This window comes from Micromys minutus (assembly GCF_963924665.1).
Source record: "Micromys minutus genome assembly, chromosome: 9".
In the NCBI taxonomy this organism is placed as follows: Eukaryota; Metazoa; Chordata; class Mammalia; order Rodentia; family Muridae; genus Micromys; species Micromys minutus.
The window spans coordinates 46080098-46093825 of NC_137978.1; the positions used below are offsets into that span (position 1 = coordinate 46080098).

Sequence of the window (13728 nt, forward strand, 5' to 3'; positions counted from 1 at the left end):
GTCCACCTGGATTTTGAGGAGGAAAAATGAAAACCAGTGTGCCATTGGCCGTTCAGATCAGCTACCTTTGACCCCGGTAAGCTTTCAAAACCTGTTGGGAGACGTTGGAATTAACCTAAGATCGAGTCATTTCTTTTGCCTCTGGTGAGTCTCCTCTGTTTTCGAAGAGATGACCAAATGCGCTTCTGTTTTCTGTCTGCTTGTTGAGTAAGCAGCTGGCATGCCCATGGAGGAGACCCTACCTCAATGTTCCTGGCTCAGTCCTGAGTTCTCCCAAGGGCTTTGTGTGTGTAAATAAGGGGCAGTTTGGGGCCCTGAAGGATCGAGATGCTTTTCTATATTGTAGAGCTATTTGGGGATAGATTATATATCCTCCTTCCCGATTGGATCATCCCTGCCTGTAAGTAGCCAGAAACTCCAGTGCAGACCTTATCCATTCTCCTTAGTCACACGGTTTTAATAACTGCCGTGCAGTAATTTTGGCACTCTGGGGCAAGGAAGCAGATCCCTGTCAGAAGGCCAACAAGAATTCTCTTGAGTCCCAGAATGAGTCCGATCCCGCGGGGTCACCGTGTCAGGAAAGAGAGCGGAGGAGTGACTCCAAGGCTGCACTCTTTCTTCAGGTTTTGCTTAAGCAGTGGTAAATGTTTTGAAGGTTCTTTTCTTGTTGGAACTCTGTATGTGGATTAGACTAGCCTCAGGTCCACTGTGTATGTCTGCCTACCAAATGGTGAGATTAAAGAGGCATGCGCCACCACACCTGACACGAATATTTTCTAAGGGAACCAGAGTTTGGTTCTCTATGCAGATTTTTTTCCAATGAAATATAGTTAACTATGTTTGATATGAAATAATAGGTTGTGGGTAGAGGTAAGGCCAAAAAAGCAAAAAAAAAAAAAAAAAAGGTGGTGGGGTAAGGGAAAAGAAGGTTGCTGTCTAGACTGCTTGCCTTTGTAGAAAACCTGGAGTAGACTTCAGCAGGCATTCATGGGACTAGCCTGGGAATGGGTGGGATGATTGCTTAAGCATTCTGAAAGGTCATCCTAGTACATAGGATGTCAGCAAAGAGCTAACAACAACAAAGAAAAGTTGGTTGCTTGGCTCCTGAATCCTCAGCAGCTCTGACTAAACGTCACCCACCCGCTTCGGAATAAGACCCATGCAATTAGCTGCCCACTCTTCATATTTTATTTCATAGTTTTATTGCATGTTTAATTGGAATATTTATTAAATTTCTTCTTTTTGAAAAAAAAGACCAAATATAAGCCAGGCCCACCTTCTTAATGATGCAGCCCTTTAATACGGTTCATCATATTGTACCGTTTCATAACTGTAACTTTTGCCACTGTTAGGGAATCATTATGTAACACATCTGTGTTTTTCAATGATCTCAGGTGGCTCCTACGGAAGGGCCATTCGACCCCCAAGGGGTTCCGAGGACGAGGACCGTTGGGCTAGAGGATCAAGATGTCAAGGTTATCCTCAGCGACATAGCCGTTAGGGGTTCGCTTGGCCTGAGACCATGCCTCAAAACAGACATTAAAAAAAGGTGGAAAGAGAAGTATCACGTGGGACTTGGTCAATCAGAGACCAGCCAATAGTAATCAATAAAGAACCGTGCGCACCAAAGCGAGACTTCTGTAACAACATGAATTAGCAGAAGCATGCCGAAAAGCAATAACGCATCCGTTGGTCCCCCTAATCACTCCTGACTGTTTACCCTAAAGAATACCATTCAGGACAATAAAAGGAACAGCAAGCATTTAATTTTTCGGTGTCGTATTACAATAATAAGGATATAGAGACAAACAACCCAGCAATCTGGGGACACACGGTGGATGGATATCTGCTGGCAATGGCATAATTACAAACGGTGTCACACCAAGCAAACAAAGCAGGATCCTGAGCACCCGCTCCGTCCCAATGGCAAGCCTGTAAAAATATGCCATGAAGACGTGTGGACGGAGACTGAAACAAGACAGAAAATTTAAGGCAGCTGTTGAGCTAGGATGATGATTCAGAGGGCTTTTTTTTTAAGTCTTTTACTGGTGCAATATTATTGTTTTTACAGTAAATAATAGAGTGGAAGGAATTGTGGGCCCTGCAGAGCCTGAAAACACAGCTGCCCGAGAGCAAAACAATCCCAGGCCTGTAATGACAAAGAGGAGCCTGTGGTTAGGGGGGGATCTACCTACCCGGTCCCTGCCCCACCCCCACTCTTGGCTAGCCTGAGGAAAGTGTTTGTCCATACCTGACACTAGTGGGCACCTGGCCTCAGGCAGGGGACAGCAGTCACTGGAAATCCAGAGGTGCCTACGGCTGATTCTCAATCTAACAGATCTAAAACCACCTGGAGACAGGTCTCTGCGCATGGCTGTGTGGCGTTTACTTGATGAGGTTAGCTGAGGTGGGAAGAAGCACCTTAGACGAGGGTGGTACCATGACTCGGATCCCAGACTGAGAACCAGTGTCCAATATTCTGTTCTCCCTGACTGCCTGCAATGTGTAGCCAGCTGCCCTGATGTCCCCGTCGTGATGGACCATACCCTCAAACTGTGAGCCAAGATAAATAATTCTTCAAGTCAGGTTTGTTTGTTTTTATCACAGCATCGGGGAAGTAGCTAAACTCTGCCCTCCCCACCTCCACCCCCCTTTCCTCCCCACCCCCACCCCGGCTCTGCTGCGGACGACCATGCAGATTTGGTCAAGTGACTGAATCTCTGGATCTTATTCACCTGTAAAATGAGACCGATCCAAAGTTTGGTAGTAGCCTCAGGTCATGGGGAATTGAGTCAGGCTGTAAGGGGGCAACAGCTCCTAGCCATAAAGAATAACTCAAGCCCAGCCTGACTGCTCAGCTCCACCTACAGAAACAATATGCTCAGGTATCAAAAACAACCCACACCCTGCTCCCAGACAAACCACAAAAAATAGTTGTACATCCTAATAGCTGTATGTGTGTACCTGTGTGTATGTATGTATATGTGTGTGTATGTGTATATGTGTAGATATATAGATGTAGATGTGTATATATATAGATGTGTATATATGTATATATGTGTGCACCTGTATGTATATGTATGTGTACCTGTGTGTATGTATGTATATGTGTGTGTATGTGTATGTATATATGTGTAGATATATAGATGTAGATGTGTATATATGTAGATGTGTATATATGTATATATGTGTGTGCCTGTATGTATATGTATGTGTACCTGTGTGTATATTTTTTATTTATGTACATATGTATCTATCCTTCAGCCTCTCTCAATGTATTCAAACTTCATCCCTCAGAAAGGTTGAGGCCCTTCACTGATCTGATAAAACTGTCTTAGCCTGTTGAGACTGAGACCATCATTTTCATACACTGATGATGCACTGTGTGTGTGCGCGTGTGTGTGCACACGTGTGCGTGTATGTGCCTGTGTGCACGTGCATGCTGGAGCCCTCTGCCTCCATTTGGCACCCCACAGAGTGATCACAGGCAGCCACTACCGCACTCGTCCCTTATTTTGCCAACAGCAGGCACTTTATTGACTGAGCCATTTCTCCAGCTCTACAACCTGGGTCCTTGTCCCCATGGTCTGATTTCGAGCAAGTCCCGTCCCCATCAGGACCCTCGGGGAGCACAACAGAGACTTACCATGAGCCTCAAGCTCTGAATGCTTTTATTCTAAGTAGCAAATCAAAACAGCCTTTGAAACATGAAGGACACCATATTGATGATGGCTGTCACTTCTGGACTGCTTGTGTGTGCCAGGCACACCACTTCACACATATGTAACTCGCTCCCCTACAGTTGCCCAGATTAACCTAAAACACAGCAGGACCCCAAGGATTCAGCCCCACAAGTCCGTCTCCACATTTATACTCCCCAAAAGTCTCAACGGGGAAGTTTCAATCTCAACAGTATTGATACTTTGAATGGGATAATTGTCACTGGATGGCTGTCCCTGGCCTCTCCCTCTTCGTGTTAGTAGCACCCATCACCACCAGCCAGTATGGCAGGCAACATGTCTCCAGGCACCACCATACGTCTCCTAGGAGAATCATCCCTGTTGAGTACACTGACTAGAGAGATGTGATCCAGCTACGGAGCTTTAAATGCCATCCACACCCTCTCTGTCCCGACAACTTCCAGATTTGTACCAGCAGCCCGCACCCTTCCCTCAGCCCTAACATCCTCCACACGGCTGCCTGGTACTGATCACCACTGGCACATTTAGTGGCATCTCAAAGTCATCATGTCCAAGGCACAGTTCCTGATCTATGACATGCCCCAGGCCAGCCACCACCACCCACAACCCTGCCGCTGTGGGCTCCTTTGCAGTGTGTGACAGCTCCATCCATCCATTTACTCAAGTGAAACACCTTGGAGCATCCTGGGCCCCTCCATTTCTTTCTCCTTCATCCCTTAGCAGATCTATCAGCTATGCCGCTGACTTCAGAACCAACCAAGCTGAGGGGCTTGTCATCATTGTCATTTTGGTCACTTCCACTCGGCTCCTGGCTCCCCTTCCGGCTCTGGCTACAGTAACTGCAGGCACTTCCTGTGTGTCTCCTTCAGGAACCTTTGCCCTCTGTCACAGTTTGGCTCTCTGTTACTATGATGAACATGACCAAAAGCAGCTTGGGAAAGAAAACGTTTATTTGGCTTATACCTCCACACCATGGTCCATCATCCAGGGAAGCCAGGGCAGGAGCTCAAGACAGGAACTGAAGTAGAGACCATGGATATCTCTCCTTCTCCCCCTCCTCCTCCCCCTCTCTCCCCTCTCTCATTTCTCAGACTGCTTTCTTACAAAACCTAAGATAACCTGCCTAAAGGCCACCCACAGTGGGCTAGGCCCTCTCCTATCACTCATTAATCAAGAAGATGCCCCACCAATATGCTCACAGGACAACCTGACATACGCACTTCTTCTATTAAGGACCCCTCTTCCTAGGTGCCTTGTTTGTGTCCAGTTAACAAAAAACTAACCAGTATACCCTTCTACAGTCAATCCTCCATAGAATCTCCAGAGCCGACCTGAGCCCCAGTTGCGCATGCTCACTCCTTCTGACCACCTGCGCATGCTCAATCCTGCTCTCCAGCCCCCGCGGTTGCTACCTAGCTTGCTGGTAATTCTGACATTCCAAACCCTGTCTATATTTCATCTCTCACGGGTCTCCCCACGCCTCCAGGCCTTGGCACTCAGAGGTCTGCCTGTCTGGACTGTTCCCTCCCTAGCTGTACCCCTAGAGCACACCACCTGGCTCAGTCCCTCACCTCCTGCATGACTCTGCTCAAAAGCCGCTATCTCAGTAAGACAATCCTTCAGCTTTTTATAAATAACAATACTCCGCCCCCTCCCCGTCCCCGCCCTGATTTATTCCTCCTCACGCACTTATTGCCATCTGACAGACTATATATTCCACTTGTTTATTTATTTATCGTCTCCCTCCTTCTGCCAGGACACAAGCTCCCTGCCGAGACTTAAAAGGACTCAAACGCTGGTGGCCTCTGTCTAGGGTGCAGCCATGTAACCCTAGCAACTGTAACATTATCTGGCACATAATAGATGCTCAATAAACACCCGTTGCCCGAATCTTTACGCTACCCCATATGGTAGAGAGCAATGTTGTTCCCACCTCAAAAACCAGAAGAATGAAGCTCTCAGTGGGTACCTCACCCCTCCCAGACCCCTCAGCTAGAAGACAATCACCACGGCGATACTAACCCACCAACCAAGTACCTCTCTCCCCCAAACTCTGGCATTAAATTAGATTTTAGTTGGCCCACAAATCAACTTTTAATAACACTTAAGAATATGAATTGAAGGCTGTCAAGATGGCTCAGCAGGTAAAAAATGCTTGCTGTCAAACCTGACAACTTGAGTTCCATCTGCAGGACCCACACGGTAGAGGGAAAGAACAGACTCCAATAGGTTCGATCTGTCCTCCGACCTCACATGCACACTGTGGCAAGCACGTGCCCACACATAGACAAACACTAAGTAAATAAATTCACTGGAAAACTAAAGGAAGATGTAATATCAATTGTAAAAACTGTTTGACCCTTAACCCTAACGTCATACATTATTCAAAATAGACCCTGGATGTAAAGATGAAACTGTTACACTCTTAGAGAAAAATAAAATAAAAGAAGAAATAGAAAAAGATTTTGACCATTGGGGCTAGGCAAGGAACCCTTATGCTTGACTCCAAAAGCACTGGGCAATTCAAGAAACAGAAATTCATCAAAATTTAAACTGTTTGCTCTCAGTTCATGTAAAGACAGCGAGGAGATAAGATCCCTACTGGGAGAAATACCTACAGATTATACATCCATTAACCCATTAACACATTAATAAAATGTTCTAGGTGCATCTAGTATCTAGAATGCATAAAGAACTCTCAAAACTCTTTTTTTAAAAAGGCAATTCTATTAAGAAATGAGCAATGATACGAACAGGCGATCCACTGAGGCGCACAGGCGGCGGCAGCCATGTGTGGAAAGATGTTCAGCAACACTAGACTTACAGAAATGCAAATTAGGACCATGAGAGGGAGGGAGGGCTCAGCTATTTAAAGCAACTGCTGCTTTTGTCGAGATCCTGGGGTTAGTCCCCAGCAACCACATCAGCCTGTGTGATTCCAGCTCCAGAGGGGGACCCAGGGCTCTCTCTTCCAGCCTCCTAAGTACCTGAGCTCATAAGTGCACAGACTACAAGCCCGCAAGCAAGTGCATGCACACACACACACACACACACACACACACACACACACCAGCAGAACACTATAAACTATCATATATGGTTCTAATGTATAAAACATCTACAAAAAGCTAAATCAAGAGAGATGGAAAGTAGACTCATGTTTGGGGCTTCAGGACTAGGCATAAAGTTCCCACGCAAGAGGGATGACGTGTTCCAAAACCAATCATTAATAGTTGTGCAATGCCAGAGATACTTGATGCCTCCAAAATGTAGACTTTAAGTGACATGTATGAATGCCATACATCTGTTACCCAAAAAAAAAAAAAAAAAAAAATTCCAAAAAGGTTATATACTGCATGAGGTCATTTATGGAACATTCTAGAAAAGAGAAAACTCTAGACATGAAGAACTGATCTGTGGTTACCAAGGGGGTGGGAGGAGGAAGAGAGAAGTGGGTGTGGTCTAAAACAGCAATGGGGACACTGGCTGCTTGGGCTTCCCAGTGGAAACACAAACCTGCACAGGTGATTTACACAAAACTAATTGCAAAAACAGAGGCACTCAGACACTAGAACTGGGGGGTCTGTTACAGTACCTATGGAGTCTGTGGATGTCACTTTGTTGTCACACATCTTTGTTATGTTGTATACATTCTTTTTCAGCTGGGGGGGGGGGGGAAGCAAGCATACCATAGCACACATCTGGAAGTCAGAGGACATCTTAGGAGAATGGCTTCTCCCCTTCTTTCCTGGGAGTCTCTAGGCCATCAGGGTTGAGAGCAAACACCTTTTACCTACTGAGCCATCTTGCAGCCTCAGATGTCAGTCTTTATTGTAAAATTAAACTATAGTTATCTAAAATGGGGCTATTGTAGAAAACATGATAAAGAGGCCTGTGTTCTTACAACAGCACATGAATCTACATTGAGAATGTACGTTCCTCACTAAGAAAATTCCAGAAACAGCAACACACTGACATCACAGAGAACCCTGCTGTCTGTTTCTTACTAAAGTCTTATTAAGTCTTCTGGGTGCAGGTGCATCAGGGGTCCTCAGCGACTGCTACTTTATCCTCCTAAACAAAGGAGAACTGACTTTCGACTCAACACCAGGTCCAGGGAATCCAGACAAAATCTATCCTGCACGATTTTTGATTGATAGTGTTTAAGAATCTGCACCTAGCCAATTAAGAGTTCTGGTCCTATCTCTAACACTTACTGACTGTGTGTTCTTTGTCCAGTCACCTAACATCTCTGTCCTAGTCAGCTCATCTGGGAAGTAGGTATGCCAACAAGCCCAACGCAGGGCTCTGGTAAGTTTCCTGGTTTTCTTGGTCTGCCTATTTGGTTGGTTGGAAAGTGGGCTCGTATTGTCTTTTTCTTTGTCTCTTTCGTTTATCTGGTCTTATTTATTTGAGACAAGCAATGGAGAAATAGTTCAGGCTATTTTATATATGTGTGTCAAGGAGGCCTTGCTGCCTCTGTGGAAGAGGCCCCTCCTCCAACCTACCTGCGCACTTGGTCCGGCTGAGCAGAGGTGGCCCTGGGCGGCCTGTGCCTCCATCTCCCGGGCGTGTGAGCAGCACGCTGATCTCATACTCAGTGTCCGGGTCCAGATGCCACAGCTTGTAGGTCTGCAGGTTGACAGCGTGAACCTCGGCCCACGGTCCCCGTGCCATGCGGTACTCGATCTCCTTGCGCACGATCGGCCCGTCGCCAATGATGGAGTTGGTGTTGAGCTGGATGATGAGGTAGGTGGGGCCTGCACGCAGCAGCTGTGGGGGCGCGATGGGGGTGGGAGGCTCTGCGAGGATATGCAGAAGAGGAGGAGCCTACTAATGCCACCACTTGGGCCCTAGAACACCATCGCTCAGCCACGCCCACTCCGTTTAGGCCTGGGGGACCTCAGCACACTGGCTGGGTTAGCACCTAGAAGGCCCCTGAAGATACACCCCTGTGATCCTTTCATGTGTCCAGCCCATTCCTCACTCATTCCAGCTACACTGTTCAGATCACAGCTAGAAACTAACTCTGCCCCCATCGCAAGACCATCTCTCTGTCTTCCCAGGTCCCTCAAGCTGCTACCTAGCATTCCGGCTAAATCTGCCCTGGGACCCTCACCAAGTCCTCTAAGGAGCTAGCTCCAAGCACAACCATACAGACTCAGCCCTATCCTGTCCCCTCCCGTCGGGCGTTCCTCAAGGCCAGTCCGCTGACCTTTGACGATGAGCTCTGCGAAGTTGGAGACTCCAGCACCGCGGGGGGCCTGGGACACGCAACGGTACAGATCCTGCTCTGCGCGGCCTACAGAGACCAGTGGGAAAGTGGCCAGGAAGCGACGGTGGCTGATGTGCCGGACCCCAGCCGCAGGCACCAGCACGCCACTCTGCCGCTAAAGAGAAAAAGGAATGGGAGAGTCAGGAAGCGTTCCAACCTGGCAGTGTATCTGAGTCCTTACTACCCCAGGGGCATTTGAGAATCCTGGAACAGGCCTCCATCCTGGGGTTAAGGGTATACATGCTGGTAGAGCACAGTCTGGGGGAGCACAGTGTATATAACCAAGCCGAGGAGGCAAAATGTCCCCCACTACCTTCCTGAGCCAAGGCTATGTGGGGACGCCCTCACCTGCAGGAAGAAGCGTTCTGCCTCCGCAGCTCTGCCTGCTGCCATGCATTGGAAAGACGCGTTCTGGCCCGCATTGACCTCCACGTCTCCAAGGCGGGAGAAGTGAGGGGCCTTCGCTGTGGGAAAACAGGCAGAGCCCCAGCATGAGCTGGACCTGCATACCCTGCAGGCAGGAGCCAAGGTTACCCTCATCCTTATGTCTGGGGGAACTGGGACTCACCGCAGGGATAGCTGAATAGCAAGATGTCATCTAAGCCTATGTAGCCCTTGTGGTCTGGGGAGATGAGGGCCTCAAACAGCACCTGAGGAAGTGAGAGGCCAATTGTCAAAAAGAAGTGACAACCCTGCAGCTCAGTTTGGGTCCCAATCCCAACCTCTCCGCCATCCAATGCCAACCCGCTTACACAGCCAGACCCTCACTACCAAGCCGGTTCAGGGCTGTGGGCAAAGAAAGTAAAGTCACAGTCAGGGCTCGGCATTTCATCCCAACTCTGACCACTCCCTCTAAACAGCAGAATTCAGAGTCAGACAGAATTTCCAGTTGAGTCCTGCATCCAACTCACCCTCAACACTGGCCTCTGACTCTGTACCCACATTGACCCCCAGACTAACTCCAAACTCAAACCTGGATTGACTCCTGCTGCTGAACAGATATTAATCCCAGCCTAATCTGACATCAGGGTGGCCTGCCCCTCCCCCTTACCTCCAAACCCAAGCAAGCTGACCACTGACTAAACCCAGCCCACCTGATACTCATTGGGCCAGAAGGTGCTGACAGCCAGTTCGGCCTGGTGCCACTGACGGCCATGGGATCCAGTCATATTCCACACGGCACTGCCCAGAGGGCCCCCATTCACACGCACGTAGATGCCCAGGGTGCCTGGGCTGTGCCCATCCCTGCTATAAAGGAAGTAGCTGAACTGCACACAGTGAGTGTCGTTTTCGCTCAAGGTCTGGAAGATGATATGTGCCCTCTGGCCTGGAGCATGCTGGGAAGCATTAACCATTAAGTAGGCACCTGGAGAGAGAAAAAGAAGAGATGGGGGGGGGGGGGACAAGGAGACCTTAGGGGAAGCCAAGGTCACACTCAGAGAGGGGAAAAAAAGAAGCAGCCACCAGGAATCAAGGGTTTGGGCTCTTAAGTTCTCGAATGGGGTAGATCCCTCCCCTCCACCATGGTCTGTTTCCCAAAGGAGAGGGCCAGGATGAAGTGGGGGGTGGGGTGGCGGACAGGGAAGGGGTACACAAACTCAACCTTGTCAAGACCCACGTGGCCCCTCACCATTCACAAGTCAACACTTTTCCTAACCCTGTGCTGTCCTCAGGATTAGGACATACATCACAGGGCCAAGTCCCCTGATGTCATTGATTCCAAAGCCTGACACGTCCCACCCCCCAACCCCCACCCCCACACCGTGTGCTTGCCTCTGGCTTTGATCATTCATAAAGCCTGTGACAGTCTTACTACCAGCCTGTCATGCCTCGGGCCTTTGCTGTGTCCTCACACGCAGGCTCCAGAGCCCAAGCCTGATGAATATGTAGGACAGACTGAATGAGAGGATTCAACTTCTCTTCCCACCCACACTGGATTCGACACAAACACCCCAGGTTCCAACCAGAAGATCTTCGATGGTGTGTGTGTGTTATGGAAATGGTGGGGAATGTCTCAGAACCTGGCTGGGGATTAGGCTTCCCTTGGGGTGAGGAGGATGCGGATGCCAAGGACAGCCCGAAGCCACCTTACACAGCAGCCACTGGGCAGGCACTGCCTCCTTGCAGACTTGGCTGACAGCACATGCAGAGGGTTCCCCCAGGAACTAGCTAAAGGGATCGCATTCATCTCTGTGAGCTCGGAGCCCTGCGAAGGCGGCTACTGCCTGTGTCCTGCAGGGGTAGCGAATGAACCCCCAGATCTCTGTCCTCACTGGAACCCCAGAAAGGACACGCCCTAACCAGACACTTGTCAGCAGCTCCTGTGGACTCTTCTCTCCCTCTTCCAGTGTGACACCTCCTTGCCTCCTCTGTCCCCCGCAGCCCTCCCTGCTCTGGCATGCACCCCTCCACCCCCAGGCCTCTCTTTTCTCCCTCCTGCTCTTCTTGTTTCGTCCCTGTCCCCTAGACTGACTACCCACCACGCTTACCCCTGCTCCCAGACCTAGCTCTTTCCCAGGTCATCAAGGAACAAAAAAAGACCATTGGTCTGGAAAACATAAATCTACACCATTTAGCACCTACTAAGCACCTACTAAGACCTGGAACGAATGGGTGGATCTGGGAGTGCATGCACAGAGGTCACACAGAGACCTGGCAGGTTGGGTACCTTTCAAACAAGCTAAACAGTGATGCTTTTAAAACATATACAAGGATGGAGGACCCTAAAGAGACAAGACATACCCAGAGTGACACAGATGAGCAGTGACCAGAGAGGTAAAGATGGCCACGGTGGAAACTGAGTCTGCCTCGAGCCCAACCAGCGCCAGCCAGCCCCAAGGAATCTCTCACCCATCACTAAGAACTGCCACGTCCCTGGCCTATGCTTTCCAGCAGATGGCATGTTGACCATGCTGGGAGTTGAACCACCAAGGCCCTGTATAACCTCTATAACAGAGAACAGGAGAGGGAGGCTCTGGGTCTCTTTTTTGATGTTGCCTCCCTCGGTCTATCCTCCAATACTTCTTTATCAGTAATAAACTGGCTCATCTGGCTTCAATCTCTCTTATCCTTTTTCCTTTTAAAAATACATATGTGATGGTTTGTATATGTTCAGCCCAGGAAGTGGCACTATTAGAAGGTGTGGCCCTGTTAGAGTAAGTGTGGTCCTTTTGGAGTAGGCATGGTACTGTGGGTGTGGACTTTCAGGCCCTCATCCTAGCTGCCTGGAAGCTAGTATTCTGCTAGCAGCCTTCAGAAGGAGATGCAGAACTCTCAGCTCCTCCTGCTCCATGCCTGTCTGGATGTTGCCATGTTCCCACCTTGATGATAATGGACTGAACCTCTGAACCTGTAAGCTAATTAAATGCCCTTATGAGAATTGCTTTGGTCATGGTGTCTGTTCACAGCAATCAAATCCTAACTAAAACGACATATGTTTTATGTATTTGGGTGTTTCACCTGCATGTCAGTGTACCTGTGTGTGCTTCCTTAAGAGGCCATGAGGAGGCACTGGATCCCCTGGAGCTGGAGCTGGTTGTGAGCAACTGTATAGTGCTGGGACTTGAACCCAGGTCCTCTGTAAAAGCAACTAGTGCTTTTAACCACTGAGCCATCTTTCCAGCCCTCTTTTCCTTTTCCTTCCTGTTTTATTTTAGGGGTGGTATCTGACCAAGTAGCCCAAACTAGCCTCAAACTTGTGATCCTCCTGTTTTGTCTATTCTCATAGTTTTCTGTTTATTCTGTACCCAGTGAGGAGGGATGCTGGTTGCCAGGCACTCTCAAGTACCCTCGGCAACAGCAACTATACGACTGACACCCTGTGTGCTGCCTCTGTGTCCTGTCCTATGGGCCACTGTTCTCCTATTTCACAATCAAAACAACGAAGGTTCAGAGAAGTTGAGCAGCTTACTCGAGGCCACTAAGCAGGCTAGATAATGGGCCAGGATTTGAATCTTCATGAACACTTGAGAATGAGTGTTCTCAAGGCCACCATTTAAGTAGGAGACCAGTACTAGAATCTACATTTAACCTCCAGACTCCCAGTCTAGATCTGAAGTTTGCACCATTAAGTCGAGATTGGGAAGGGTCCAGGTTCCCAAGAAGCAGGCAGAGGTATCTCCAGAGACCCCCATGTCACCTCTCCTAGGTATTTTCAAATCCCAAAGAGAGCAGGAGAGCCCGGGGAAGAGCTAGAGAGGAACCGGAAGGAGAGACCTAATCCCGATGGAGAGAGTAGGCTCACCATGGGGCAGGTCTTCAGGGGTCCTGGTGCCAGGGTGGATTCGCACTTGCTCCCACTGGAAGTCATCGTACTGAGCCTGGCTGAACTCGCAGGGCACAACCGGGTCACTCGGCTCCTCGAAGGTGCAGCCAGCTGTGAGGATAGGGCCTGGTTGGTTAAGTTCAGGCAAGGCCACTGGCCAAGAAGATCCCAACACAACACTTCAGGTCCCTCCACTGTCCCCTCCTTATCATGGCTCCCTCCAACTGACAAAAGTTCTACCGTCCTCCACCCCCAACACTCTACCCTCATTGTCCCTTACCAATACCAAGACTTAGAATTGGCCACTCCCATATCACTTCCCAGAATCCCCCATTACTTCCCAAGATTCCCCATTGCTTCCCAGGATCCCCATCGCTTCACAGAATCCCCATCACTTCCCAGGATCCCCATCACTTCCCAGGATCCCCATCACTTCCCAGGATCCCCATCACTTTCCAGGATCCCCATTGCTTCCCAGGATCCCCATC

General features: G+C 49.0%; 1 protein-coding gene across 2 annotated transcripts in view; it reads right to left on the bottom strand.

The window, feature by feature from the left end:
• The window catches only part of PTPRU (protein tyrosine phosphatase receptor type U), a 74013-nt gene that overhangs the window by 46006 nt on the left and 14279 nt on the right, over positions 1–13728 (bottom strand). For both annotated transcript variants that reach the window (XM_080920658.1, XM_080920657.1), the window contains exons 2-7: positions 13220–13351; positions 10071–10342; positions 9545–9626; positions 9325–9440; positions 8917–9091; positions 8210–8503 (exon numbers count right to left, since the gene is read on the bottom strand). In XM_080920658.1, coding sequence (XP_080776784.1) covers positions 8210–8503; positions 8917–9091; positions 9325–9440; positions 9545–9626; positions 10071–10342; positions 13220–13351 — 1071 coding nt within the window. The remainder of the gene's footprint in view (positions 1–8209; positions 8504–8916; positions 9092–9324; positions 9441–9544; positions 9627–10070; positions 10343–13219; positions 13352–13728) is intronic.